General features: G+C 48.8%; 1 protein-coding gene across 1 annotated transcript in view; it reads right to left on the reverse strand.

Moving 5' to 3' along the window:
* MMP17 (matrix metallopeptidase 17) overlaps positions 1–25,888 on the reverse strand; it is a 68,766-nt gene that overhangs the window by 23,017 nt on the left and 19,861 nt on the right. Inside the window, exon 2 of the mRNA XM_050906937.1 lies at positions 1,680–1,812. Within this exon, the coding sequence (XP_050762894.1) occupies positions 1,680–1,812 (133 nt within the window). The remainder of the gene's footprint in view (positions 1–1,679; positions 1,813–25,888) is intronic.

Raw genomic sequence — 25,888 nt, forward strand, 5'->3', positions numbered from 1 at the left:
GGGAGACAACACCCCAAGGCCAGGGTGTTAGGCACTAGCTCTGCTGTTAGCATCAATGGACAGTTTTATTGATTTCAGGAGAAAATGCAGCAGGTTACGTCTTGCATGACACTTTACAGATCTCGAAAGCTTGTGTGGAAAACCACCTGTGGCCGGCTTTGATTATATTTTTAAACATAGTTTTTTAAATTATTCTGTTCTGTTCTCTCTTGCTGCATTTCCCATTATTCCCCCAGCAAAGCAGAGAGACGTTCACACGTAAATAAACTATATCTCTGTTCAGCTAGGAGCTCATTTGGAAAATGTTCATATTCCTTCTTATTTATTTTTAAAACTGAATGAAAGCTTAAATCCTCTATTTTCATCTGCTGAAACACAGACAAGTTGTTTCATTCACTCATTTTCCGTGCTGGCTTTACCTCTTTACTTAAAGACTTTGTTCTCAGGCGCAAACCCACATCCATGACCTGCCCAGGGCAGCCCCCAGGCCTATTTCAAATACCTCCTCCAAAAATGAAAATGCAAGTGCATTTGAAAGGCCATCCTTGCTCCTGGGCCTCCTGCAGCTTGTGATAAGGTGAAAGAGAAATAATTGCACGCGCTCAATTAAGAGTGGAGAGGGAAAGTCCCAGCAATGGGATGCGGCCGGCAGCTGCTCAGGCGGCAGCTGCTCCGGGGGACCGGCGGAGGGCTGCTGGGGGCACCGGGAGGGACGGAGACCTGCCTGCTAATTAACAGCTTCTCGTTAATTCTGTCCGAAGCAGCGGAAGCAAGCTGGCCACGCGGCGGGAGGTCGCCGCTATGCTTCAGGGAGGGGAGGAGAGCAGACAGTCGCCCTTCCGAGGGCCGGGATAATGCTGGCTTTCTCCTTCCCTCAATGAGGACATTGAGAGGAATGACCCCGGCCATGCCGGGGAAACTTGTGTCGCTTCAGCCTGGCCTTGGACTGCTCCCTCCCAGCCAGATGTGGCTGCCACATCAGGCAGAAGCCACCCACTGCCGTGTCCTGCTGACCACCAGGGTGACGGGTTCTCAGCTGGCCAGGGGTGACTGGGGATGGGGGGACACACGGAGGGGGGGGGTGCCCAGAGCTGCTGTGGCTCAGCGAGAGCCAAGGAGACCCCCGCCAGCTCCGCAGGCACCTCGTGGCTCTATGTGCCATGAGCAGGAGTGCGCAGCGCCGGGGTGATGCAACATCATCTTCCTCCCTCCCCTGCGCTGTGCCCCAGTGGTGAAGAAACCAGAATATCTACATATACAAATTAGGAGGCTTAATCAGGATATTTGTTCAACTCAATGTGATGCTGCAATTAAGCCTTTGAACAGGACAACCTATCAGCCTTAGTTTCTCTTTTTTCTTCTTGTCTTTTTTTTTTTCTTTGAACACACCAAGAGCTATTTTAAGCTATTTTAAGCACGACAGGAACCCCAAGGGTGTGTGGGTCTGGTGAAATAATTGCTTGCCTCAGGTTCTTGAAAGCACAAGGCAACAAAGCACCTGAGCCATGTAATTACTCTTACAGCTGCAAACTGGGCCGTATGTTAACCCCGCGTGAGCTTTTCCTGGAGATGATGCTACTCCACAACTCAGCGCCAAGTCCCCTCTCCTCCCCGGACCTGCAAGGAGCCATCCCTGCATCCCTCCGCACCAGAAAGAGGAGGGATCATGAGCCACTGACCTAGGACCCCCGTCGCCTTGAGCCCCCCAAACCGCTGCATGGCAGTGATGGCCTTGGTCAGCTCCTCCTGTGTCTGCAGTTGTCCTGTGACAGGATCCGGAGGAGGCAGATACCCAAATTTCATCAGCCAGTCCTGTGAAACAAGGAGAAGAGGGGGGATGAGAAAAGGAAAGGCAGGAAATATGTACGCAGGGAAAGATGCTCCGAAGGTCCCGTCCGTTCTGCTTGGAAATCCTTTTCCCATTTACATGTTTATACCCGACTTCCCCATCGAACTGCGTGGTCCCTGCTAACAAATGGACATGTCAGGACAGATCTGTACACATCACTTCAGTAAGGGGATCTAGCGACCTTCACGCATTCCAAGGGTGACATCTAATTTTCCCACCCAGCTGCAGACCATCTTTGATAGCAGCAGCAGCAGCGCCCCAACCCGAGGGTCATGCAGGCGCCTTTGATTCTCCCCTTGGACACTGGCAGCTCTTACTGGAAGCTTCTTGCAGGGCTGAGCACAGTGTGGGGAGGAATATTGCCCGTCATGAGGGCCAGGCAATGCCACCTCCCTCAGGAGCTCACTTCCAGTGGGAGCCCACAGGGGTCTTGGGGAGGGTCCCCAGGTCCGATGGAGGAACCTCGCTGACCTCCAGCCAAGGCTGCAGAGCAGCTGAGTTTTGCCCAACTTTGTCTTGGTCAGACCTCTCTGACCATATGTGCTGGGCTTTAAACTTTCTGCTGTCTCCCACGGGCGCCACAGTAAGGTCACAGCTTTCCATGAGGGGTGAGAGGAGGGGACCTTTCCTCCTCCCTGCTGGCGGGGGGAACACCTCTGTGGCGAAGTGCCCTTTGCAAGTCCCCCCATGTCCCCACGCTGGTACAAGGGCTGTGCCTGCTCTCCGAGTCCCTTCAGCTGATCTGCCACAACGCCATCATCCTGCTGTGACATTAATCGACCTGCTGTGGCCTCCTGCTGCTCTCCAGTCCATGCATGGCTGGGGTGGCCAAGCTTTGGAACTGCGGTGCATTAAGGGTGCAAACAGCTTGGCAGAGGCTCCCTTCACCTGATGGAGGTGAGCTGGGACACAGGGATAAGGACATCCCTGCAGTTCACGTCCCCTCAATGCACCCTGATGGTTTGAGGACGTAAGGTTAACAGTTGTACTTGATGATCTTAAGGGTCTTTTTCAACCTAAATAATTCTATGAGAGTGGCTTGTTTTACCTTGACCTTCACAACACCAGGATTTTGATTAGAAACAAGCCCTACCATGAAGTCTCCGCCCCGCCTCTGAGCTACGCAGGCATCTGAGAACCGAGGCGGATGACCTTAGCATTGACACAAAACTGAGCCCTCTGGAGAAAAACACCATGGAGATGTAACGTGTCAAACTGCTTCCTTGGAGGCCACCACATGCAGTGGGTCCTTGACTTGGTCCCTTCCCATCAGTTCCCAGGCAACACAAGTGCTGTGGCTGTAAAGTCTCAGCTTCCAGGAACCAAAACGCCACCCCAGCGAGACCCAGAGGTTTCCCAGAGGTGCCGTCACCCTTCCACCGCGGCAGGGAGGGGTATGCGGACAGGGAGCAGAGGGAAAACCCTGCAACAGCCATCCCCTAAAATTTGGCCAATGCCAAAAAGTCATTCCTGGTGATGGATGGCCCTCAGCATTTAAAAAAAAAACAAACCAAAACATAAATGGATTTTTAAGAAACCACTGTAAGAAACAGTTTTCTCAACAGATTTGAGAAAGCAACAGGTTTCTCAACTTTGGATTATTTGTTTAAGGGGATAAATCAGCAGAATCACGCTCACCCCAGCAGCACCAGAAGTACCAGGACTGGCTTACTGGTGAAGCTGAAACCTCAGTCACCCGGCAGCCCCTGACAGGGCTGACTGATCTATTTAAGAAGAGAAATAAATGGCTTTTCTCTCTCTGCCCTGGTTTAACCATCTCCCCACCAGTTGCCTTAAAGCATTTAGGGCCAGGTGTGGGTACCTCTACCACCAGAAAGCAGCGGGGACCTATGAAACACCCACACGTCCCTCTTTGCCAAAGCCTAAGCAAGCACGGCCACATGCCAGTGATCCCCCTGCCACAGGCACCTCATTAAACCCAAGACTGCTATTTGATAGGAATTTGTCTCTCAAAGGACAATACATTTTTATGAAGATCTTTCTCTTCCTCTTTTCAGCCTAAAACTGATGAAAAAATGCCATAAATCTCCTTCTTACAACTGCTTTTTAACTATCTGGTGAATTATCTTTCTAAATCCTTCCTTACCTTCCTTCTTGCTCCCTTCCCCTACCTCAGCAGAAGGACCAGCAAAAAATAATAATACCGCATGCAGAGAATGCCATGAACACCTACCCTCTATTTTCTTTATCTGTATCAAAGAAACATTGAAAACCGATATTGATCTAGACTTCCACCGCGGTCAATATGCCACAAATTTATTGTAGTCAGATTAGTGCCGAAAGTCAGTACCTGCTTATCGCTACAATCTAAATGTCTCATAGCTCAGTGTCACTTGCAGTGGCCACCTCGAATGCCACAGCGTCCCCAGCCACTCTCTGGCAAGCCTGATTAAACAATTTCACACTTACAGAGCTTTATGACAGATCTCCCCACGCTTGGTGTGGCTCTCCATTGGGGAACATGGTCTCCTGTGCCAGGTTTCTCACCGGCAATTCACTTCCCTCCTCACCCTCCTTCACAGTTGCCTTATTTTAGCAGGGTGGTGTGTTATGACAGCCAGAGAAAGCAGCTTATCTGGCCGTTTCTTGTTGCTTAATGGAACTCCATTAGCCACCACCTCGCTAGGAGCACATTAGCATTGTCGCAGCCTTCCCTTGCCATCAGGCTGAAGGCCAGGCCAAGCGCTCTCTCCTCTTCTCCCTGCTCCTATTTGTCCCTTTGCATAGCAAAAACATTTGTGACAGAAATTAGAGATGCAATTCGCCTTGATTGTTCGTGAGAAATCGGCTGTGACATGGAGCTCGGCAGCCGGCCCATCAATTGCCGAGGATGGTGGGGTTCAATTTGGTTTCTTCCCTGGCCATGGAGACAGTGTCATTTATTCTCTAATGATAGCAGGACTGATGCTACGCCGGAGATGTACATAACTCAGCTTTGCTCAGGTCCTCCTGGAGATGGAGGTGGCAGCAAGAGGCTGGGGAAAGCAAAGGCATGGTGAGGTCCAGCAAAGGTCCTGCTGCTCTGGCTACAGCCAGGACAAGACCTTCTCTCTTTCTTAACCCAAAGGGATAGAAAAAGCACAGACACAACTGGACACGCCAGAGCAAACAGGGGGCTCCCTAAAGAAAAGATGGGAGGAACGGGTAGATATCACAAGCCCTTCACCTGATCCACCTTGCAAGCGCTGATTTTCCTGCATGTGATTTTTCATGTAGACCATCATGTTTATCGTGCCTTACTCAGGTTCTCCGTAATTTTATAGGCCTCTCTGATACTGCTCTCATTCATCTCTCTTCCAGTGTACGGGTTCTGGCATGTTTCCTCTCTCCTCATAAGCAAGGCTGATCCATAATATTGAACTTTCACGTTCCACCTTTGCTGTGGCAGAAAACTTCGTTAGGGAAAATGCAGCTAATGTCTGGCTAATCATCCGTGTGCCCTGTGAAAGCTTTTCAGATATTTTCTTGTCCTTAATTAGGACAAAAGCTAAACTCAAACTTCCACAAATGAAAAATATGAAAACATTTTCCACTGAGATAACTTCAACATTTTCCGTTCTTATTTCCACTTTTTTTTAAATAAAAAAAGCTTTATTCCCCCAACTTTCATTAGCTTAAAATGTTTAAATGAAATAGTGATTTGAGCTGAATGCTAAAATTCTTTGAACGTATTTCTTGCCTGAGTTGGCACAATAAAAACTTTTCCTTAAAAATGTGCTGCGCTAAATGGATTGACCTAATCCCATGAGAAGATTCAGCTTCAGCAGCTCCCTGTTTTAAAAGGAAAAAAAATTGCTTCACCAAAAAATTCAGATTGAACCAATGTCTGACCATTTTGCAGCTCTGAGACAAGCTAGGAACGAGTGTGGCTGCACTACGTAGCTCATGCCATGGCCCAGGGTACATACCTTGGTCTGGGGCTCACAGGATCCCAGCTCAGTTTTTGCGGGAATCACTTCATAATGTCTTTGGCCCCCAATTCCTTATTCTATAAAATACTTGCAATAGACTTCCCTGGTCTCCCATCTATTGGTCCTGTCTGCTCACACTGGGAACTCCATCCCCAAGGGCGGGGGGCTGCCGGGCCGGACCTAGCCAACGAGTTTCACTGCCATTGCCAAAAGTGGACCCACACAACGGACTTCTCCTCCGGTGCTGGGAGCTGGCAAAGATGGGGCTGGGGGAAGCTGGAGGGACCGAGCCCAGCCCACGATGAATCTTCTGATCCAGCTCTGCCACCCAGCAATACAGAATTAAATGTTTCCCATTGTGCTCAGGGCCGGGAAAAAAAAAGAAAGAAAAAAGAAAAAAGGAAGAACTGCATGCCTGGCAAAAACATCCAAAGACACCCATCCATCTGCACCTCCCCTCCACTGCACCGGATAAACACAGCTGCCAGCGAGAGCCCTCATGCTGCTCAGCGCTGAGCAGAAGCACATACATACCCCTTAAAAACCACAGTTGGGATGTTTATTGACAAAACACCATCCCTGAGTGGGGCTGGAGATCCCACCCTGCCCCATACGGGATGGCGGGACTCACGCCGTGTCCTGGGCAGCGGGGAAAAGCCATCGCAACACGTTCACCTCTCAGGATGGAGGCACCAGGAACGGAGGCTCCCCGGGTGCTGCCCATGCCCCATCCCCTGTGGTCTCATGGGACCAGCCATCCATGGACAACACAACTCAAGAAATGAAGAAAAATTGGGGAAGGGGGGAAGTTTTTCCCTCCCTTGTATCCCTACAATCTTTAGATGGTTTGATTTTACCCCTCCCATCCCACCACGGCTGGTACCCAATAAAAGATGTCTTAAGGCAACTGCTCCAAAGCACAGTTTTCCTTTGAAAAGGGACTGTGTTAACAGTGATGCAGCAGCGTCGTTCCTCCACGGAGCTGCTCTGTGCGCGTGTCTGGAGACAGATTGCTCACTTGGTTGCCTAAAAATAAGCTCTATTATTTTTTCTTGTCCTGTACTGCTGTGGCATAGTGTAATGGGGAAAAGCCTGTTTCTTGCCTTAAAGAATGGTAAGCAGAATCTAAGACTGCAGAATTTTTTTTGCACGTCATTTTTTTTTCTTTTGGAGAAGGCACAAAGTTAGGAAGAATGCTAATTAAGTCCTCTTCTCCCCTGCAAACAAGCCCTGCTTCAATTTTGGACTTTTTTCACTCCTTAACCCACTTAAATGGAATACCAGGGAGCAATGCTGCTGTGGCAGCAGCCAGGGTCTGGGGCTTTCCAGGGCCAAGTGATGACCCAGAGCAAAACGCTGGCTCCAGTGGCAGTGAAGCCTCTGGTATCACTTATGCAGAGCCAATTTTCAGATTAAAATGGCAATTTCATTTCTTTCATCTACCCACTTCCTTTGTATCAATACCCTTTTGTCCTAGAACCTACTTACCTGCTTCATTTTAAAATAGATGTAGATATTGTCCCTCTTTTATGGAAGATTTATGAGCTCTGCAGGTTTGCTTTTACAAATATTAATATTATATAAGCTGATGGGCTTATTCAACTGCCACAGGCAAAAAAAGGACTCAGTCAGCAAGTTTTCTTCCTGATGATTTCTTTTTAAGGGTCGTAGGCTGGCATTTACAAGAAGACAAACTAGTTCAGGATAACAAGAAGAAGATAAACAGGATAAACAGCAAAACAGAAATCAGGATAAGCAGAAAAAACTCTACCCAAGCCAGATCCATGCTTCTGCCTGCTCTTGTATTATTATAATGACCATGTTTCTAAAACTTAGCCCCAAAAAATCAGGGTGGGGTTTTTTTTTTGCTTGATGTTGCACAAACATGCAGGGGAAAAAACAGCCTTAATCCTGCAGAGTTTGCAACACTCCCTTTGCTCAGGGATGTAGATCGTTATTCTTGGTTTACCCGATACATTGCCAAGCAGAGAGAAGAGCAGAGCTTTACCCCCAGTCCCTGGCTCCTCTGCAGATTCCTAGACGGGACCCTGAGCTTTGCACCAGCATCCTGGACTTCCAGACTGGCTCCATCCCCATCCCATCAACACCAGAGGAGGAAACTGGGTTTAAAGTCACACCTCTGTTGACAGGGGTACAAGCAGCACCCACAGCGCGCTGCCTAAGGGCTCTCAGTTGTGACACCCGTGGGCACCTCTCCCTGGTCCATGCCATGGCCACTGGCGTTGCTCCAGACGCCTCTTTGCAGTGAGGAGCCACACTCGCGGTGACTTGGAACACACCTCCAGAGACTCTTTGGATGTGCAACATGCACAGAGAGGATGCTGGTATATCCCAATTTCCAAATTTTCAGGGCAGTCCAAGGCTTGAGCAGAAGCATGTTTTTTTTCACTCAAAAGAACCCTTTCATTAATGTTCCTTGAAAAGCTTTACCAAACTGCACCTTTGCTCATTAATCAAGCTACAAGTTGCTTTTATTCTTTTGAAAAGGCTCCTGTCACGGCTGAGAGCCTAAACCCTTACCCTGACCTGAATCTGCCCTTGGCTTTCCGGCAGGGGCAGCCCCGGTGAGGTCCCTCCCCACCGTGCCCAATGTCCCTGGCTGCAGCAGGAGCACAAACCACCCCAGCACTCATCTCCACAGCTTGTCTCCTGCCATCCACGCCAGATAACCACAGAGAAACGGGCTTTGTTTTTGTAGGGTCACCCCAGGGAAGAGGACTTTGAAAGCTCCCTTTCCTGCTGGAAGTCCCTTTATACCCTGGGTGCAGTTGTGCTTTGCACACGCAGGGGAAGAAAATCCAAACACACTATTCAACAAAATTAATGACCCAGATTACTAAAATAAAGCTACAACTCAAACATCTGGAACTAATTTCCAAATTACACTCCACTTTATCTCTGAAGATACCATTAAATAGGGTGGAAGCTTTTAAAATAAAAAAATAAATAAAAGAAATCACCACCACCACCGGCTAGATTAAAGGGAAATTGCTTTTGGCTGTTTGAGTTTTTCTTCCAAGTTTTCGAAGGTTTACAGTATTAAAATTTTTACAGTCATTTTCCTGAGATCAAACGACCCCAGGAACAACGCCCATTAATTAAAGCAACACATATGGTGCCGCAATACTCCGAGGAGCACGCTCCTGCGATGTAACGGCCTCCGGGCCACACAAAGCCAATAATTTCCTTCCAAAGGTTGCCACGCACCTCTCTAATGAGCTATCGCACGCACGTAATCAGCTGATTAATTCATTAGGAGAAAAAACTGCAGTTTGGATTACAACCAGGATTTTGGTTGACGCCACCACTGAACCGTGGGACCGGTTTCATTAGCTCACGCCGGAGGAGTCTCTTGAATCCAAACAGCTATTTAATTCGAGCGAACGCTGCGCACAGAATCCAGGGTAGAAGTTAATGCAGCTGCTAATGATTTCCTCTCCCTCCCTCTTGCTTTAAATGTTCGACTAGGTTAACAACAGCGGCGTTGCAAAAGGCCACAACCTACAAGTCCTGAAGACAGCAGGTCCCTTGGCAAGGGACAGATCAAACCACTCGATGACATTGGACCTGGGACATCCAGGTCATTAAAGATCCAGCAGAGAGAGCACCTCCACTCCAGCACAGCTCGCTTCCCAGCCAGCAACTGGACGCCAACTTGGCTGCCTGCAGGTCTTGTCGGACGTGACTGGGTCTTGCCTGTAGCCTCAAAGGCTCGTTTGCAGGGCACTGCTGGCGCTACTGCTCTCCTGGGCGTTGGGGGATGACGCCCTCCACCGGGCAAGGTGGGTGCAGAAGAAGGTTGTCATGATTTGGAAGCAAGCTTCATCCACTCTGCGGTAGATGTTACACAAGGTGTAAGCATCTCTTTGGTTGGATGGATACAGAGAGCCTTCCCAGAAACACAGAGTTAATCAAGAGATGTTGTAGAAGTAGAAGGAAATTCTCTGCAGACTGCAGAAACAGCCTTTTCAATGTCTTTGAACTGAAGATCAAAGAACCAATTCCCACCCATAGAAGGCAGGCAGAACAGTGCAGAACAATGTTTACTACAGCTGGTTTAGGTTTCTTTTCAGAGTAAGAAAAAGTGACAAAACATATGAACAAGGTACAGTTTATTCTGTATTTTCAACGTAAATGTGTATTTTTCTTGGTGGAGATTTAATACACCAGGGCTTTAGGAAGGCCTTCAACGACTGGAGGTTTGAAGGCAATGAACAATGCAAAAGATTTGTGTGTAATTGAAACTCCACATGACCATAAAAAAAAGAGTTTCAATGGGAATAGTTTTTTGTTTTTAAATCAGCCCTAGTTTTGCATAATGCTGCCTGTCACGGCAAAGATCCTTTGTCATCAGTGAGTTACTTAGGAAGGAAAAGAAGAAAGTCCTGGCGTATAGTAGTCTGATGAACGGTGATTGGGAAGTTAGGTAAATGACCGAATTAGCATTCTTTTATCTTGCTACAAAAATAGCTCTAAACCACGTAACTCATCGCTTAGCATGGTTTATGAAAATAACCCTGCTCCTTTCGTGCGGGCGTAGTTGGAGGCTGTTTGCGGTGGGCGCAGGAGGCTCTCGCCTGGCAGCACCATGTCCCGGTGACAGATGCCACCAGCTGGATCTTGTCCTGAACGGCAAACTTAGGACTTTGGCTCTGCCTGAATACCCCCAGCCCTGCTCACTACGAAGGAAAGTGTTAGCGCTTGCGTTAAAAATAAAAATGCAACGAGTTCTAGTCCTCTGGTGGGCCCAGAGGCCAGTAACACCACTGGCAGGGATCTAAACAACCCAAATACTCTATTCCGTTGAGAAGCACAATGAGTAATTACCATTGCAACATACGGCACATAAATACCAGCAGCAGAGCTTGGATGTGCTTTAAAATCCACTTTAGAGCATCTGTGCTGCTTGTACCCAGGCTGTGCCCAGCTTAGTCTGCATCATGGAGCGTGGTGGCTGTTGGGTTAATTCATGGGCTCACTTTGGCTCCATTTACACAGGATGAACCAGAGTATGGCCTTGACCCATGAGTCCAGGTAGGACGGACAGTGGCTAAGCAGGGTAGAGGAAAAAGCCCAACTCCAGCATGAGAGATAGAGCAACTGGAATCCACAGGACCTGCCACCCACCGCTCTTGAAGCAGCTGCACATGATAATCTGCAGTGTTCACAGCTCACACAGAACCCCAGGACAGGCGTTTCTCCTGGATGCCAGCTCCCCTCTGTGCTGGAGCCCGGCAGCTGGTGGGCGCCCAGAGCCAGGGAGCACATTGCTCTGGCACCCCCCTTCCCCACCAGCATCACCCACTGGTGTGCTCTGAGCACGCCCGCAGGTACAACTGGATCAAATCTAACCTCAGATCTGGTGTGACAGGGTTAAATTAAATGTCACCAGATACAGTTCTTACAGCATTTGTAAGCCCAGGAGAACCTTCCTCCCCATGTACCCGGCTGCTGTCCACACGTAGCCAGGGAAGAGGTTTCCCTGCTCAACACAGCGCAATAAATCATGGTGAGAGGTTGCCTCATCCCTGAAATCACATCCTCTCTGTATGAAGAAAAATCAAAGCCAAGACTGTGAATTCAGGGTTTTCTGGGCACGGGACACGGGAATGTCTGTGGTTTCCTGGATGATTTTGCACAAGACTCAGAGTCCAAAGCTGCCGGGGGGCTGCTGTGAGCAGAGCCAGCTGGACAGTGCTCCTCAGGAAACATCTGCTGGAGATGGACGGATGGAACAGAGCGTGCCTTGACCCTCCTCTCCCTGCACTCCTCCACCTTGTCTCATCCATACAGCAGGAGGGTGGGCAAGGCGGGCAGCTGCTGTGTTCCTTGCCCAAGGGGAATCCCGCATCAGGAGGCTCCTCGAGCCCTCTCCACCACGGGAGCTGGGACGCCTGCCCTGCTCGCAGAGGGGAGGCTCTGCAAGACGGGCTCTCTGGGGGTTTGGTTCATCTCAGCACACAGATGTTCGGACATTTAATTAAAATCTCAAAGCCTCCCAAGTATCCGACATGGGGCTGTTGACATCACCCAAGCAGACTGTGCAGAGAACTTCCAAACACCTCTGTCTTCCAGCTGGATTGGGACCAAGATGATCAAGAAAATGATGAATTCTTTTAAAAGAAGTACAAATTGCTCTTTACCAAAGCAAGAATACACAGCAAGGCTCTCCTAGGGGGTGACTTTAGAGGTCCTGGTTTTGCTTAACGAGCCGGTCCATCTCATTGGACCTGAACAGCACTTTTGCCCACGGTACATAGGGAAAATCAATGACGCATTGAGAACACAATGGCGTTAATCTATATTCTCTCCCGGTCTCACCGAGATGAGCTCCTACTCTTTCGGTTTCAGTCATTAAACAAACCCTGTCTGGTAGCTAACTGAACAGACTGCTATACATCAAAACAAATCTCTCGCTAACTCCATTTATTGGATCTTTTATTAGGACAGTGTCTTCTCCAGGATGGACTCCAGACCTGACTTTCTCTCTGCAACATGACCGGTAACACCAGAGTGTTTGCCTTGGCCCGTCCACGTCCTCACTCACAGCTCTCAGCCTCCGTCCCAGGCTTCAGAGTTGAACCTCCAGCACAGCTGAACTGTTTCCCCATTTACAGCAGCCAACAACATTTTACCTTGATAAATCAGCTCAGCTGCACGTCTCTCCTCCACTCATTAGGTCAGAGATCAGTGGCTTCCTTCCTCCCTCTTGTAGCATCATGCTTCCCTCCAGCTAGGTAGGCTTGGTTTTCAAGATAACCTCAGGACACAGACTGCCTGTTTAAATATGCTCACAGTGTGGCTCAATATCCCTTTCAAGAGATTGCAGAAATTCTCTAGTCCTCTGCAAACTGGGAATTCAAACGCTGTTATCACCGTGCTCTGTGCTAGGACTGGTCCAAGGGCTGCTAACGACAGCCGCAGTCCCTGTATTTACCTCAGCAGCTTTTAGATTGGGTCTTAGCTGCATCTTCCCATTTAGTTTTTAGCAATAAAAATATTGTGACGTTAAGAAATCCATAAATCAGAAGCTGTGCTGGGGTGTGAAATAGAGTATCCATATGGGAGAGAATAAAGCCCCACTTACGTCTCCTGTCCCTGGATCTATGTGACTACAGGAACAACACATTTGCTACCTGGTTGGCTTTGCTGCTTCCCCCAATCTCTTTAAAACAGCAGTATTACAATGAGCTTTTCTTGTTGACAGGCTCTTTCTATTAGCTGTACAAGTGTCTTGAACAATTATTGATGCTGTGGGCAACTGGCAAACAGAAAAAAAAGGAGCCTTCTGTTCACGAGCAAGGTTATTAAATCAAAGGAAGCAATAATATCGCAATTCTCAGGTGACCAGCCCTCAGGTGCAAACACTAGGAACTCTGCAGAAGTACTTCAGGAGCACCCCACAGGCTGTACGAGCTGGAAGAAATTACCCACTGAACAGCAGCACATTAAAAGGAAAAAAAAAAAAAAAAGAGCCCTGCATCACCAGTGTTGGACAATTTGCAAAACATGACAAAAATTCTTTAATTATTAAAAAAACTAACTGAAATTAATAATTTAACCTGCTCTGCCTAGTCCAGGGCATTTTCCTGTGGCTACCAGGATGACTCTGCTTTCAGTGAGAGCTGGTGTTAATCATGACCTGGGACCAAAGCAGTTTTGCAGAAAACAACCAGAACAAAGCAGAAACCAAACAAAACCACAGATTATACTGCTCCTCAGAGGGATTCAAATTATACAGTACCTGACTTTGGCAAACGAGCTGAACCATGCCATGCAGAACTTGCTTTTACCAGCACTGCCCCCGCCCCAAATGCTAATTTAAATAATAATAAATCTGCACATCTATACACACTGTTATCTCTCCAGGCATTACAAGCCGTACCAAATTATGCAGCACCACTTGCGTATGTACCAGACCACCGCGGTTGGGCAGACAGCAATAATTAGCTCCCGCACAAGAGCAAGAGCCAAGTACGCGGGTGCCGACCCCTCCTCTCACCGAGGACCCGTGCATCCCTCCAGCCACGCACAGCTGACATCCCCTCCTGCAAGCCACCCCCGCTGCTCCCTGGCTCTCCTCCCCGGGAACCCGGGTCCCCCGGCCACTGCTCGCACCTGCGGCTCTGCCACATCGAAGCACAGGCCGAGAACAGAGTTTTTGCAATGTTTTATCCAACAGAAACTTGGGTACAGGCTATGGTTTGTGTACGTACTACCAGTTTTGTTTGCCTTTGCTCGCACCCTCCTAGCTGCTTCCAGGCTTTGCCCTGGGCCAGTCGTGCACCGCTTTATCCCAGTCAAGTGCAAGCTGATGGGATGTTGGAAAAGTAGGGTTTTTTTTCCCCTCCTTGCTAGGAGACAGGTTGCTGTTTGTAACACAGCTCTTTCCTGCTGCTGGCAGGGAGAATTGCCTTTCCTGCCCCACCAGAACTGCGGCTCCACAGGGGAGATGCTCAGCGCTCCCTCCTGAGCCCGCACACTGCTAGGGCTATGTAAGACATCAGGAGCTGGCGGTCAGCACACAACTGCTCTCGCTCATGTGGCATGACACAGGGGAAAACTCACGCATCCAGAAGACACATCCCTTTTACTCCATGGCTGCTATTGGCAGCATTTTCAGAGCGCAGGAACCTCACACAGGTCCTGTTTTACCAATGGGGAAACTGAGGCAGGGGCAGCAAAGGGAGGTAAGTGCTGCGTCACTGGTGGCAGCACATAACCGTGCTTTGCAGCAGTGGCGTGAGGGGCTTTTGGCTGCTATTCCCACACTACCTGTCCCTGGGATGTGGGCACCCCGCAGGTGGAAGGATGAGAGGACTGTCTTCTAAGTGCTACCCAGGTAGTTCAGAGGAAAACGAGAGCCAAACCCCACATCCCACTTGCAGTAATGAGAACTTCTGTCTCCCCAGAAGGGACTGGCTTTGGAAACATCCCCAAGAAGGTCCCACCAGCTTTGGAGTATTTCACAACAAGGGGTTGGCCAGTTGGATCCAAACCAAACCAAGCCTGGAAGTGTCCCTGGCTGAAATATTACCAACAAATTGCCCATTTGGAAAATCTTCCATTTTTCCCCAAATCTTACAGTTTTCCAGACCCCACTGTGCTTAGGGCAGCTAAGGACCATGTACCAGAGGGGGAGGGAAGCCATGTGCCAGCTGTGTGCCGCACAACGACCCGGCAGGCTGCAGCAAGGGCGCTTCATTAAGCGCATGCATCTTGGGTGCTCAGGGTCATCTCCAGGCTCCTGCAAGTGGGGTTGAAGCCAGGGGGCTTGAAGCCAGGGGGCTTCAGAGAGGTGGTAGGAAAAAGGGCTCCTCATTCTGCACAGTGTCCCCCAAAACCAAGGCTTGGCAGGGGGGGACCAGGCTTGGCTGAGCATCACCTGTGAACAACCATGTCCTTAATTAGGACTCCTTGTTCCCAGCTCTGATCAGGAGCAGGAAGAAGCCTCAGAGGTGCCTGCCGTGACTGATGGCACCGACTGTGCGACAGTCATTCAGTCAGAAGCGATGCTTTATGCACAGGCTGCAGATAATAAATAATATCTGGGTGGCTTTTAACGTTCCCTTGAAGAACATAGATACAAAATGTTGTTGTTGTGACTCATCTCTATTTGAAAGGAGAGGGGACTGGGTAGCCATGCGCTGAAGGACAGACTGTCCTGATGTACCCCCACACAGCTTCAAATAACCCCTTTGGGAGGCTGGTTCCCTTGGGGCACCAGCATCCCTGGAGCACCTGCCGGGTACCCCAGCCCTGGGTTCCTGCTGGGTGGCTTGGTGCCACGTGCCCATGGCCACAGGGTCACCCCACTGCTGCCATCTTCTCCTTACCAGCCTGCAGACCTCAAAACTCTGCATTATTTTTCACATGGGCTTGGACGGGTGGGAAGCAGCAGCACCCTGATGCTGTTAGGCAGGGACAAGCCTTTTCCCAACGTGATGGCCATCTGCGCGACAGCAGCCACACGTGGCGCCTTGGATCCAACCCTGATCTTAATTACAACAGCGTCTCTTCGCTCACTGCGGTCCTGATCGCATAAATGTGGGATGTGCAAATTAAAGCCAGTGCCTGCGATTTTGCACATCAAAAGCCACTCCGGGCTTGTGATGCAGGAGCCCGCTCTCCTCACTGCCCTCCAGCCTGCATCTCTGCACATCCCCTTCCCAGCATGGCTGGCAACAGCACATTTATGCACAAAGATCATTTCTCCCCCCCGGGCAGCAAATGATGAAATAAAAAGATTATAAAACTTATATATTTGAAAAAGCTCTAATGGGAAAATATCCCCAATCTTCTGTGGCCTCTCTATGGTGTTGATAGAGCCTGACACAGCTGGAGGCATCCTTCACCTTTCTACGCTTAAACAGTCAGACTTTATATACCTATTAGATCTATTATTTGCACTGCAGACAAATATTGAGATTAAGGTGTTTCAGCTTCCCAGTCACATACCCCATGCCAAGACTGAGGTAAAAGGATCCCATCTAACCACCCCAGCTACTGCTGGTCTCCTTAACCCTCAGCCACACTTCCCTGCCCTCAAGGCTTGGTTTGCCTCTTGCACCATAACCCCTATAGCATAAGCAATAAAGGAAGACTGACATTTTTATCTTGTTGAATCTTTGCTAAAAGTATGTTTCTCCTCTGTGAGGGCTGTGGGTGTTGGTGGTGATGGCAGGACGAAGCAGATAGGTCCCGTTACAGGCAGCCGCTGCTCTGTGCTTGTGAGATTTATGCAGAAATTCATCCCCTGGCCCCTTCCTGAGGCATATTCCAGCAGGAATGACACAGACTAACTTTTGATACCAATCAAACTCATTAAATGGAGCGGTCTTGCATTCCTACATAAGCAGAATATGAAGTGCAGAGAAACTCCTGGAACAGATCATCCTGCACAGCAGAGCAGAAATCCATCTGGTAAATTGGGTATATTTAATCACACCAGGTTTGTTTTGCCTTTTTTTTTTTTTTTTAAGGCCCATATATTTTGAATCCTTCAGCTTCATGCCACAAGCTCTGTCAACACATTTGATTGAAAATGTCAAAGTGACCATCTGTATCGTGTCATGAGCAGAATCGCTCTCCTTGCAACACCAAGACGGCTCTTCATCAGGAGCAGAGACATGCCCCGGCATGCTGAGCGGGCTGCTGTTCTCTTCCGCTATATATATATATATCAAGTACCATTTGTTAACTATGTGGAAGCCAACCGTCCAGGCCTGCTGTCTCCTGCCCTAAATACCACGAGAACGATCTCATCTCCTGCTGAACCTTGTGCAGAAAGGTAATCAGCATCATCCTGCAACTGCAGATTCTATAGGTACTGCCGGTTGGACTAGACAAACTGCCCACAATTTGCCGACACATCTATTTCCAAAGCTCACAAAGCTGTGCAATACCCCAGAAGGAGCTGAACGCCTTCCCACAGCTGCAGTACCCTGGGGCTCAAGGACTCGGAGCGGTGATGCCACAACAGACACCGTTATGGAGAAAGGCCAACAAAACCTGCCAGAAAGGTTGAAGATAGGACATGTATGTCCTTGGAGGGACTAAGGCAAAGCACCAGGTTCTGCTGACTGTGTTGCTTAGTGTTTTGCCTTGACCATGCAACAAGCTTGTTCAGAAACGCAGGTGATGAGCTTCTTTTTCATGAAGAGCAGGGTGAATCCTTGTTCCTCCTTATCAACATGTCAATTCTTCCTGCTTTGCTTGGGAAATAAAGGATGCTGCTGTGCTCAAATGGCCACAAGAGAGCTATAAAAATATCAGTAAATAAGTGTTATTCCCTCTTTAACACAGGGAACAAGACAACTTGACCTTTCCAGACACCCGCAGCTTTCTACAGCTCCAGCTCTGCCTTTTAGAAGATGTTTTGGGGTACATCTAGCCTGCAGAATGCAAAGATAGCACAGAGAGCTTTCAAACAGCTTTAAGCAGGTTAGATGCTGAGACTTGTCTAGCTGCGATAATAAACTAGCTTTGTTTTGTTCAGTTGTTTTCTTTTTTCTACATGCCACAGACACCACTGTAGACATTATCCTTTATTTTCTTCCATAGCAGGGACGCAAACATCTCAATGCAAGCAGATCTGCTGCTGCTGTGCCATTAACCCACTTTAGCAGACAGCTGTCCCCAAGCGAAACCACAGCAGCAGCCACGGAGGTAGGACACAACCCCTTCCTCAAAGGGATGAAACTTTCAAAGCATAATTAGGCCAATTTCAGTGATCAAGCTATTAAACCAAGTTAATCTTGTTCTTGGTCAAATAACCAAAGAAATCAAAAAGTAAACCCTTAAGTTAATGCAAATTTAAGCTTTCACATTGATTGCCCATCACATATTTATGTCATTGCTTAATCTAGCAGCACCAAAATTAACATTCTTCTAGCAATGGTACAAATAATCCTCAGTACCTTTCAGTGAGCGATAGCATCTCTGGCTCTGAGGCTGCTGTCCTGCAGGGGTGCACAGAGGCTACATGCAGACAGGCAGACCCCATCCTTCCCCCAGAGAGATCTCTCCATGTCAGCAAAAGAAATGGCAAAAGGGAATCGGGGAGGAGGAGGTGTGGGCTGGAGGTCACACCGCAGGAGCATGTCCCCTGCGTCCCAGGCAGATACCCCATCCACCAAACCTCAATGCCTCTCAGCAATTATTCATAGCAGTGCTTTACATTATGCATTGTTGTCTAGCCTTTTTTCCTGGTTAAAGCCTCAGGTTAAAAATAAAACAATGTTTTTGTTGAAAATCTCCTTTTTTTTTTTTTTAAATTTGTTAGCTTTTGAGAAGTATCTGCAACTGATGGAGCATTGCTGGGGAGGCAGCGCAGCAGCGATGCTGTCAGCTGGCTCCCCACCAGCACGCATCAGGCTGTAATGGTTAACGAACCCCCTGTAGCCCTTGTTTTGCTCCCTTTTCTGTATTTAACACCATCATTTATAAGGCCCTTGGGAAAAGCAATGGGTTTGCATGTGAGTGTCCTGTGAATTTTCCGCAAGAAATCAGGTTTCTGTGAACAGGGACGCAGCCAAGCGCCTGTGTTTAATGAGGTTCTGTCAGAGCTGGCTGCGTGGGAAGAGTGAGGGGTTTGCAAGAGCCTTTCCTTTTTCATTCTTTCCTTTATTTCCTTAAGTGAATACCTTTTGTCATCTTAGTTAGTGTGGCTTGGTGACTGTGGCCTGGTGCAGTGGGTGGCTGCGAGCAGAGAAACTGAGGCATGCAGGGCTCCCCAAGGATCCCCAAATAAAAGCATTTGTGCTCCTGACAAAATGAAACTCTAGGGTGGGAAAGTTGATCGGATTTTGCCAGAGGGCTGTGTTGCCCGATTCCCTGCAGACGTGGGGACATCACAGCCAGCACAGGGGGACAAACGCCAGCCTGGCCCAACAAGGAGGGGAACAAAGCCAGCGGAAACCTTCACTGCACATCTCTTGGAGGTGCCAGAGCACAACGCGATGCCTGGCCTGCGGCACAGCTTCCCGCTCACTCCCAGCGAGTGTCTTTTATTTCCTCACTCCTCCAGGCTCCATCACCCTCCAGCAAGGGGGAAAGCCTGGCTGCTGTGCTGAGATCAAGTCTGGGCAAGTGGCACTCTCCTCCTGTGGCCAGCGTGCCCTGGGCGAGCCCCAAGCTCAAGCCGGGAATCCCTCAGAGCTGTTCCTGCCTGATGCGGTAGTGCTGCACCAAGGAACATGAGGGAAAGTCCATGCGACCGTGCCACAGACAGCAAATGGATTTATCATCATCAGCTGTGTTGCAATTAATGCAGAGCAGTAGCAGGGTGCGTAAAAGCGGTAGGTGCTTGGCAGGATGCGTATCACTTGCTGTTGCAAAGAAATTCAGGTGGTACGCAGCTCCCCTTCCCCTGCACATACAATTAAAAATAAAAAGGGCATCTGCTGTATCTCCTTCCTCCCCTAGATGAACCCCACCACGGGCAGCATGAGGTTCCTCCGCTAAGCAGGTACAGCAGGAGCAAAACAAACACAAGAGAAGAAACAACTGACCTGCTGCAAGAGTAAAGTTACTCCACGGCAGCCAAAACCAGATATCAGAGCCCCTTCCTCTGCCGCTGCTCTCAGACAACCCGGAGACGGGCGGCTTCACCCAGCCCGTACTGATCTCAGTCATCCCGACACTTAATTTTGATCTGTCTCTTTTCTTGCTTTAATACAAAGACCTCGCTTGGCTTTGGCCAATCTATCCATCAGGCTGAGCTTTCAAAGCAATAAAAGAAGATGTCCAAAGTCCATCTTGTAGACAAGGGAAGAAATCTTGCAGGCAGGACTCGCCACAGCATTGTTATGTATATATTCTGTGAATTAATGCCTTTTAGCTAAGCTAGTAAGACTTGAATCTTTTCCAGCCGTAGGCTCACGGTTTTACTAAGTAGCAAATATTGACTTTTAAAAAGGCCAAGATAATTTTAGGACCATCAGGAATGTTTCAAGCTATACAAAGTCAGATAATGGCATGGAGGGGAAAACAAGAAAGAAATCAAATCAGTTCATATATATATCAGCCCTTAATTACTGACTGACAAGAGCCAGGAAGGATTTTTTCCTTTCAGAAGCAGCATTTCAGACACTGTTAGAGAGACGGCCGGTGGGAGCCAAAAGCACATTTGCCCTTCACAGGACGGGCTCAGAGATGGAGAGCTGTGCTCCTGCGGGTGCTTGACATCAAAGCACCAGGACCCTGCCCGGCCTGACCTGGCATCCTTCGCCACCAAGCCAACCCTCCTCTTGACCGCCGGGCTGACACATTAGATGCACAAGCCCAGCCACATGCTGGATGGAAAGACGGGTTTCACTACCCAAATAAAGAGGGAAAGTCACTGGCATGGAGCTTATGCCAAAGCTCCAGAGGAAAGCAGGGTGAAAACATGACGTGAAAACACGCAGGAAACAGTTTCTCTGTGGCTGACTCGGGGCGGGGGGGGGAATTGCTAATTAATAGAGTGGAGAGGCTAAAGAATCAACCAGGAGCCAAAATATATCAGATTAATTGAGCTCACTGGATGGGCAGGAAGGAGCACTGCACCTGATGGGGATGGAGCCTTGGGCAGCAGCCGGCCCCCACACTGGGTGCTCCTCCCCACCCATCCCTGCAGAAAGGCAGCTGAAAACCAAGTCCTTGCTGCAGTGGGGATGGCAAAAGTTAGAAGATTGTATTTTCCTCTCAATTCCATAACTATAAAGTGCCTTTCTCTGGAGGGCCAGCACTGAGCACATTCCGGCACTTCCACTGCCACAAAATCTTATCTCATTTTGCTCCCAGTTTGCCGCTTCATGGGCTGGCAGATTTTGGGAGGAATAGGGCAGGCAAAGGAAGGGCAAAATCTCAGCACCTCTGAAACCAGGGTAACACTCCCATGGCTCAAAAGAAGCCAGGATTTCTCTGCCACATCTGATCACCCAGGTGAGGAGGTCTGAGGAGTCACTTTCCTCCTCCGTTATCCATTGCCCCAGCAAGACCCAGCCTCAGCCATGGCCACAGTTTGCACCGTGTGGGAGTATAAACATGTCACAGCAAAAGGTGTTCTCTGATGGATGGATGGAGAGGGAGGAACAGAAGAAAATATATTCAAGATTGCTCTGACACAATTTAATCTGACTAAAAGCTGCGACCTCAAAGGCAGCAGCAGGCAGATGCCCATAGTAACCCCAGCCCACCAGCTCAGCAGGGCCCGTTTTAATGGACTTTTTGTTCACTCTGTATTTAAGTGAGTGTATTGTACGCTGTTGTGTTGTACTGCGAAGAGCATTAAAGCAGCTTCCCAGCTCTTGGGGTGCAAGCAATGGATAAGACAGCTTGGGGACTCGCTCAGTGGGGCGCTGAGGTGGGCAGGCTCCACCGGGTCACCCCTCAAAGCCTGGCATGTGGAAAAGCAGCATGCAAGGCAGGTAGGAAATGCAAGGAGAGGGCAAGAAGAAAGCATTGCACACCCTGATGAAGAACACAACAGGCTGCTTGGTAAGAGAAGGCAAGCGTCAGCCAAGAGCAGAAATAAGACAGACCCTGATGAATATCTGGCTAAATAGAAAATTGCAGCAGCGAGCTGCATTACAGGGATTTCTAAAGCGATGGCATGTTCAAGAAGGAACCTGTGCTAGGAGAAGCCTCACCCCCATGGGTGCTGCTAAGGCTGCATAAACATGGCCCACTACCTCCTGCTGCCCCCAGACCCCCCAAGCCTTTGGCAGGCAGGCAGCAGGCACATTGCAAGAGGCGGCTGGCTTCCCCACGGCACGCTGTGCCAGCCAGAAGCATTGCTTGTTCAGTTATTCCCCCCCCACCAGCAATACCCTATGTGCAACATCAGCATCCCCATCTGTCTTGCCAAGCAGTCCAGAGCAACGCTGCCCACAAACCCATCGCCATTCCCCCCTGAGGATTAGGTACTAATGAACAGGCACGCAGCTCCCCACTCCCCTGCCTTTGCACCCACCGCACCTATCCTCCTGCCTGCACCCAAAGCATTGGAGATGAACCCTGCCATCTTGAGCAACCTGGCATGAAAGCATTTCCAACAATAAATCCACCACCACACAGCAAACCAAAACTATTAGGAGAAAGCAAGCAAGCTCTTTGGGTAAGAAAACATTAGCCAAACAACTATAAGCAGAGTAAATTCAAGATGAACTTGACCTGGACAGCAAGAAAAATCATCTTAGCATGCTGCTCCTGCCTCCCTTTGCTGCTGGGGGCTCCGCTGGCTCCCCGCACACAGCCCCAGCAAGCAGGGCTGAACGTCCCCCTGGCCAGCGCAGGCAGAATCCAGGCACGTACCAGGCAGCTCCTAGCCATCCCGACACCAGGGACACGAGGACAGCAGAGGCAAAGCCAAAAATCCCCTGTCGCTTGGGCAGACGAAGCCAGGGGGAATAAGATGCAGTGGATAAGCGGGGAGCAGCCAGGGATGGGAGCCTCCCCCAGAGCCCAAACACGTAAATGCATTTTAATGTTATATAGGGGTGGACTTTACAGCAAGGCTCCTTTTGAAACAGATCTTGTAAGGAAAGGTTAAAGAAGCTTAAATTATTCTCTCTGAACTTGGAGGCTCAGAAGTGACGTCTTTCATGTTGCTTAAGGTACTGGAAGCTGGAAGTGTAGCCCCGCACAGGGTCTGGCTGCTGCAGGGGCTTTGGGCTTCAAGGCAAAACAAAAAGTTTGCAGGAGATTATATTTCTTTTGATTTGCGCACTTACCACAGTGTGGGCTCCAGCTGGGACTAGCTAGATGTTCTGGTTTCAGCTGGGATAGAGTTAATTTTCTTCTTAGTAGCTGTTACAGCGCTGTGTTTTGGATTTAGTGTGAGAATAATGTTGATAACACACTGATGTTTTAGTTGTTGCTAAGTAGCGCTTATCCTAAGCCAAGGACTTTTCAGTTTCCCATGCTCTGCCAGCAAGCAGGTGTGCAAGGAGCTGGGAGGGAGCACGGCCAGGGCACAGCTGACCTGAACTAGCCAAAGGGGTATTCCATACCATAGAATGTCATGCTCAGTATATAAACCGGGGGGGGAGTTGGCCAGGAGGGGTGAATTGCTGCTGGGGCATTGGTCAGTGGGTGGTGAGCAATTGCATTGTGCATCACTTGTCTTTTCATGGGTTTTATGTCTCTCACAACACTAGAGAAGTTGTGAAAACCACTTTTTTTTAATTAAAGAGCTGGCTAAGTATGCTGTTATTCATGCTCATTTTGTGGCCTTTTTGATCAGGAGTATCCAGGACACCTCAGGGAAAACCAAAGCAGCATCCTCAGACGATGCCCTTCCCTGTCCCCTTGGTTAGTTAGAGGGACCGAGCAGGTCCAACATGGCCAGACACTCCCTGGGGCTCTCTACCCAAGCAAAGCCCCTGTGGGGCCATGATCCCTCATCCAGCACCCCTTGCAGGAGACCTGCCCCACAGTAGCAGGACACTGCATTTTCCATTGCAGACGTAGGATGCTCCGGGATAGCGTTTAAGGAGCTTTGGGTCCAGCTTCTCTCAACAGCCACCTCCATCCCTGCCCATCAGCATGCCCTACGCTATGTGCCTGCAGGGAGAGCTTCTTATCCTAAGGGAAGCATTCCCAGTCTGGCCTACTGCAGTACCGTGTCCGATCTCTACACCGTGCCAAGAAATAAAGTAGTTAATAGACAAGGATGAAATATTTACTGCTTCTCATAAGGGGATGCATGAAACTCCCCCAGCGCACCCTCAGAAGGCTGTGAGCACCTTGAAACCAGGAAAACACTAATGAAGGGATATGACAAAAGAAATATTATTAAGCAGTTTTAAGACTTTGCCTTTCTGTCTTGTCATATGATGTCCCACTCTCCAAGTCCAAAAATTAGGGGAGAAAGGGGGAGATGGGACCACTGTCCCCGAGGGACTGGCCAGGGCCCCGCTCCAGGCAGCTCTGAGGCATCTTTAGCAAGAGCAGGAGGCAAACCCAGCCTGGGAGAGGCTTCAGGGGCTGATTACTCAGCCTAATAAGCTAGTTGAGATGCTGAAGCAGCTACATAAAGAACATATAGTTATGCATCATTTTAATTATACATATAACAGCTTTATCTTTTTGTTACCTTATTTCATTATTGAAAACCTTTATTTCACATATACATTTTAATTCTCAAATCCAGCCACCAACAAAACTTATTATAAATAATTTAATACACAACAAGGCACCAATTCCTCCAAAAGCAGCAATCCTGGAATGAGGCTACTGGAAACTCCCTCAGCATCTGACACCTTAATGTCATACCAGAGCACCCAGAAGGTAGCAATATACGGCTCCTCCAAGATACACATGCTCATTTAGAAGCTGTAGCTGAGGAGCTTGTGTGAGAAGAGCATCTCTTGGTGATCATCAATATACAAGAGAGGTCTTTGGCATACACCAAGGCAGGAGAGCCTGCCAGTGAGTTTGCAACACCAGCTTGAGAGCTGCACAGAGAGAAGGAAAAGAAACCTTCAGCTGCACAGTCCTCTCTGCCCTGGAGACCCATAGCCAGCTACACAGATTAGGCTGGGCAAGAACATTGCCTACCAATATCTTTTGGCACCACACCACCATGTTTAGGATGGAGAAAAGTCATTACAGCATGTCAAGCCACATAGAGCAATGAGGAAGGTCTCAAGCACTGATAGCAGCTGCTGAGCACCAGCATCACTGCAAAATAAACCCAGGAGAACCAAAGCAAGACCCTCACCTCCCAGCTATATCAGGAGAAAACACTACTGGTTATCCTAGTCCACAATCAGCATTTGCTTAATAAATAGATTTTTCTAATGATGTTTGTCAGCTTTTCTAATTACACAAGATATGCAGTACAACACCTTAATTTTTCATGTACCTACCTCCCTTTTTCCTTCCAATAAAATGAAATTAAACACAAATCCACCCATGCAATCTCTACCCCAATGGAACTAAGACTTTCACCACAAGTATCCACACAGCCAGACTTTTACCTTACATTTCTTCATTACATTTATTCCCCCAGTGAAGCTGTATTAAAAATGCATAGGTTAAAACAATAGATACCTGGAGACAGAAGCATTCTGCTCACACTCTCTCTCAGTCCTGCTACAGTGAGCATTTATGTCTAAGACCCAAGGAGGTCAATAGGAAATAAGCAGGTGCTTAAGTTTTAGGCATGTGAATAAATTAATCGTTATTGAAGAGAGTACACATGTGCATATTTTACTGATTGCTGAATCAGTGCTTTTAAGCTATCAAATTGGATCAGCCTGATTGTCATCACAGAGTACCCTTTTGCTTCCCCACCACTGAGGCAAGACCTCCTTACAGTGATTATTTTTGCATTACTCAGTGGAAGAGGAGAGATGCAGGGAGCTCCCCTGAGCCCCCGTGTGCGCCAGCCCTTCCCATGGGGTGCCTGTGCTATGTCTTCAGCTCAAGAAAGTGGGAGATGTAAGAGTAGCTGCTAAGGAGACAACTCTGTTGCATTGCAAAGGGGAGGCGAGTGCATCCATGTGCTGTGGGATTACACTCCGGGTTTGCTACTTTTGCATGTGCTACGTGGAAGGCAGCGTGGGCACTGCACGAGCCTTCTGCTCTACAGTAAGAT

The sequence above is a fragment of the Gymnogyps californianus genome, chromosome 16 (genome assembly GCF_018139145.2).
Source record: "Gymnogyps californianus isolate 813 chromosome 16, ASM1813914v2, whole genome shotgun sequence".
Classification (NCBI taxonomy): Eukaryota; Metazoa; Chordata; class Aves; order Accipitriformes; family Cathartidae; genus Gymnogyps; species Gymnogyps californianus.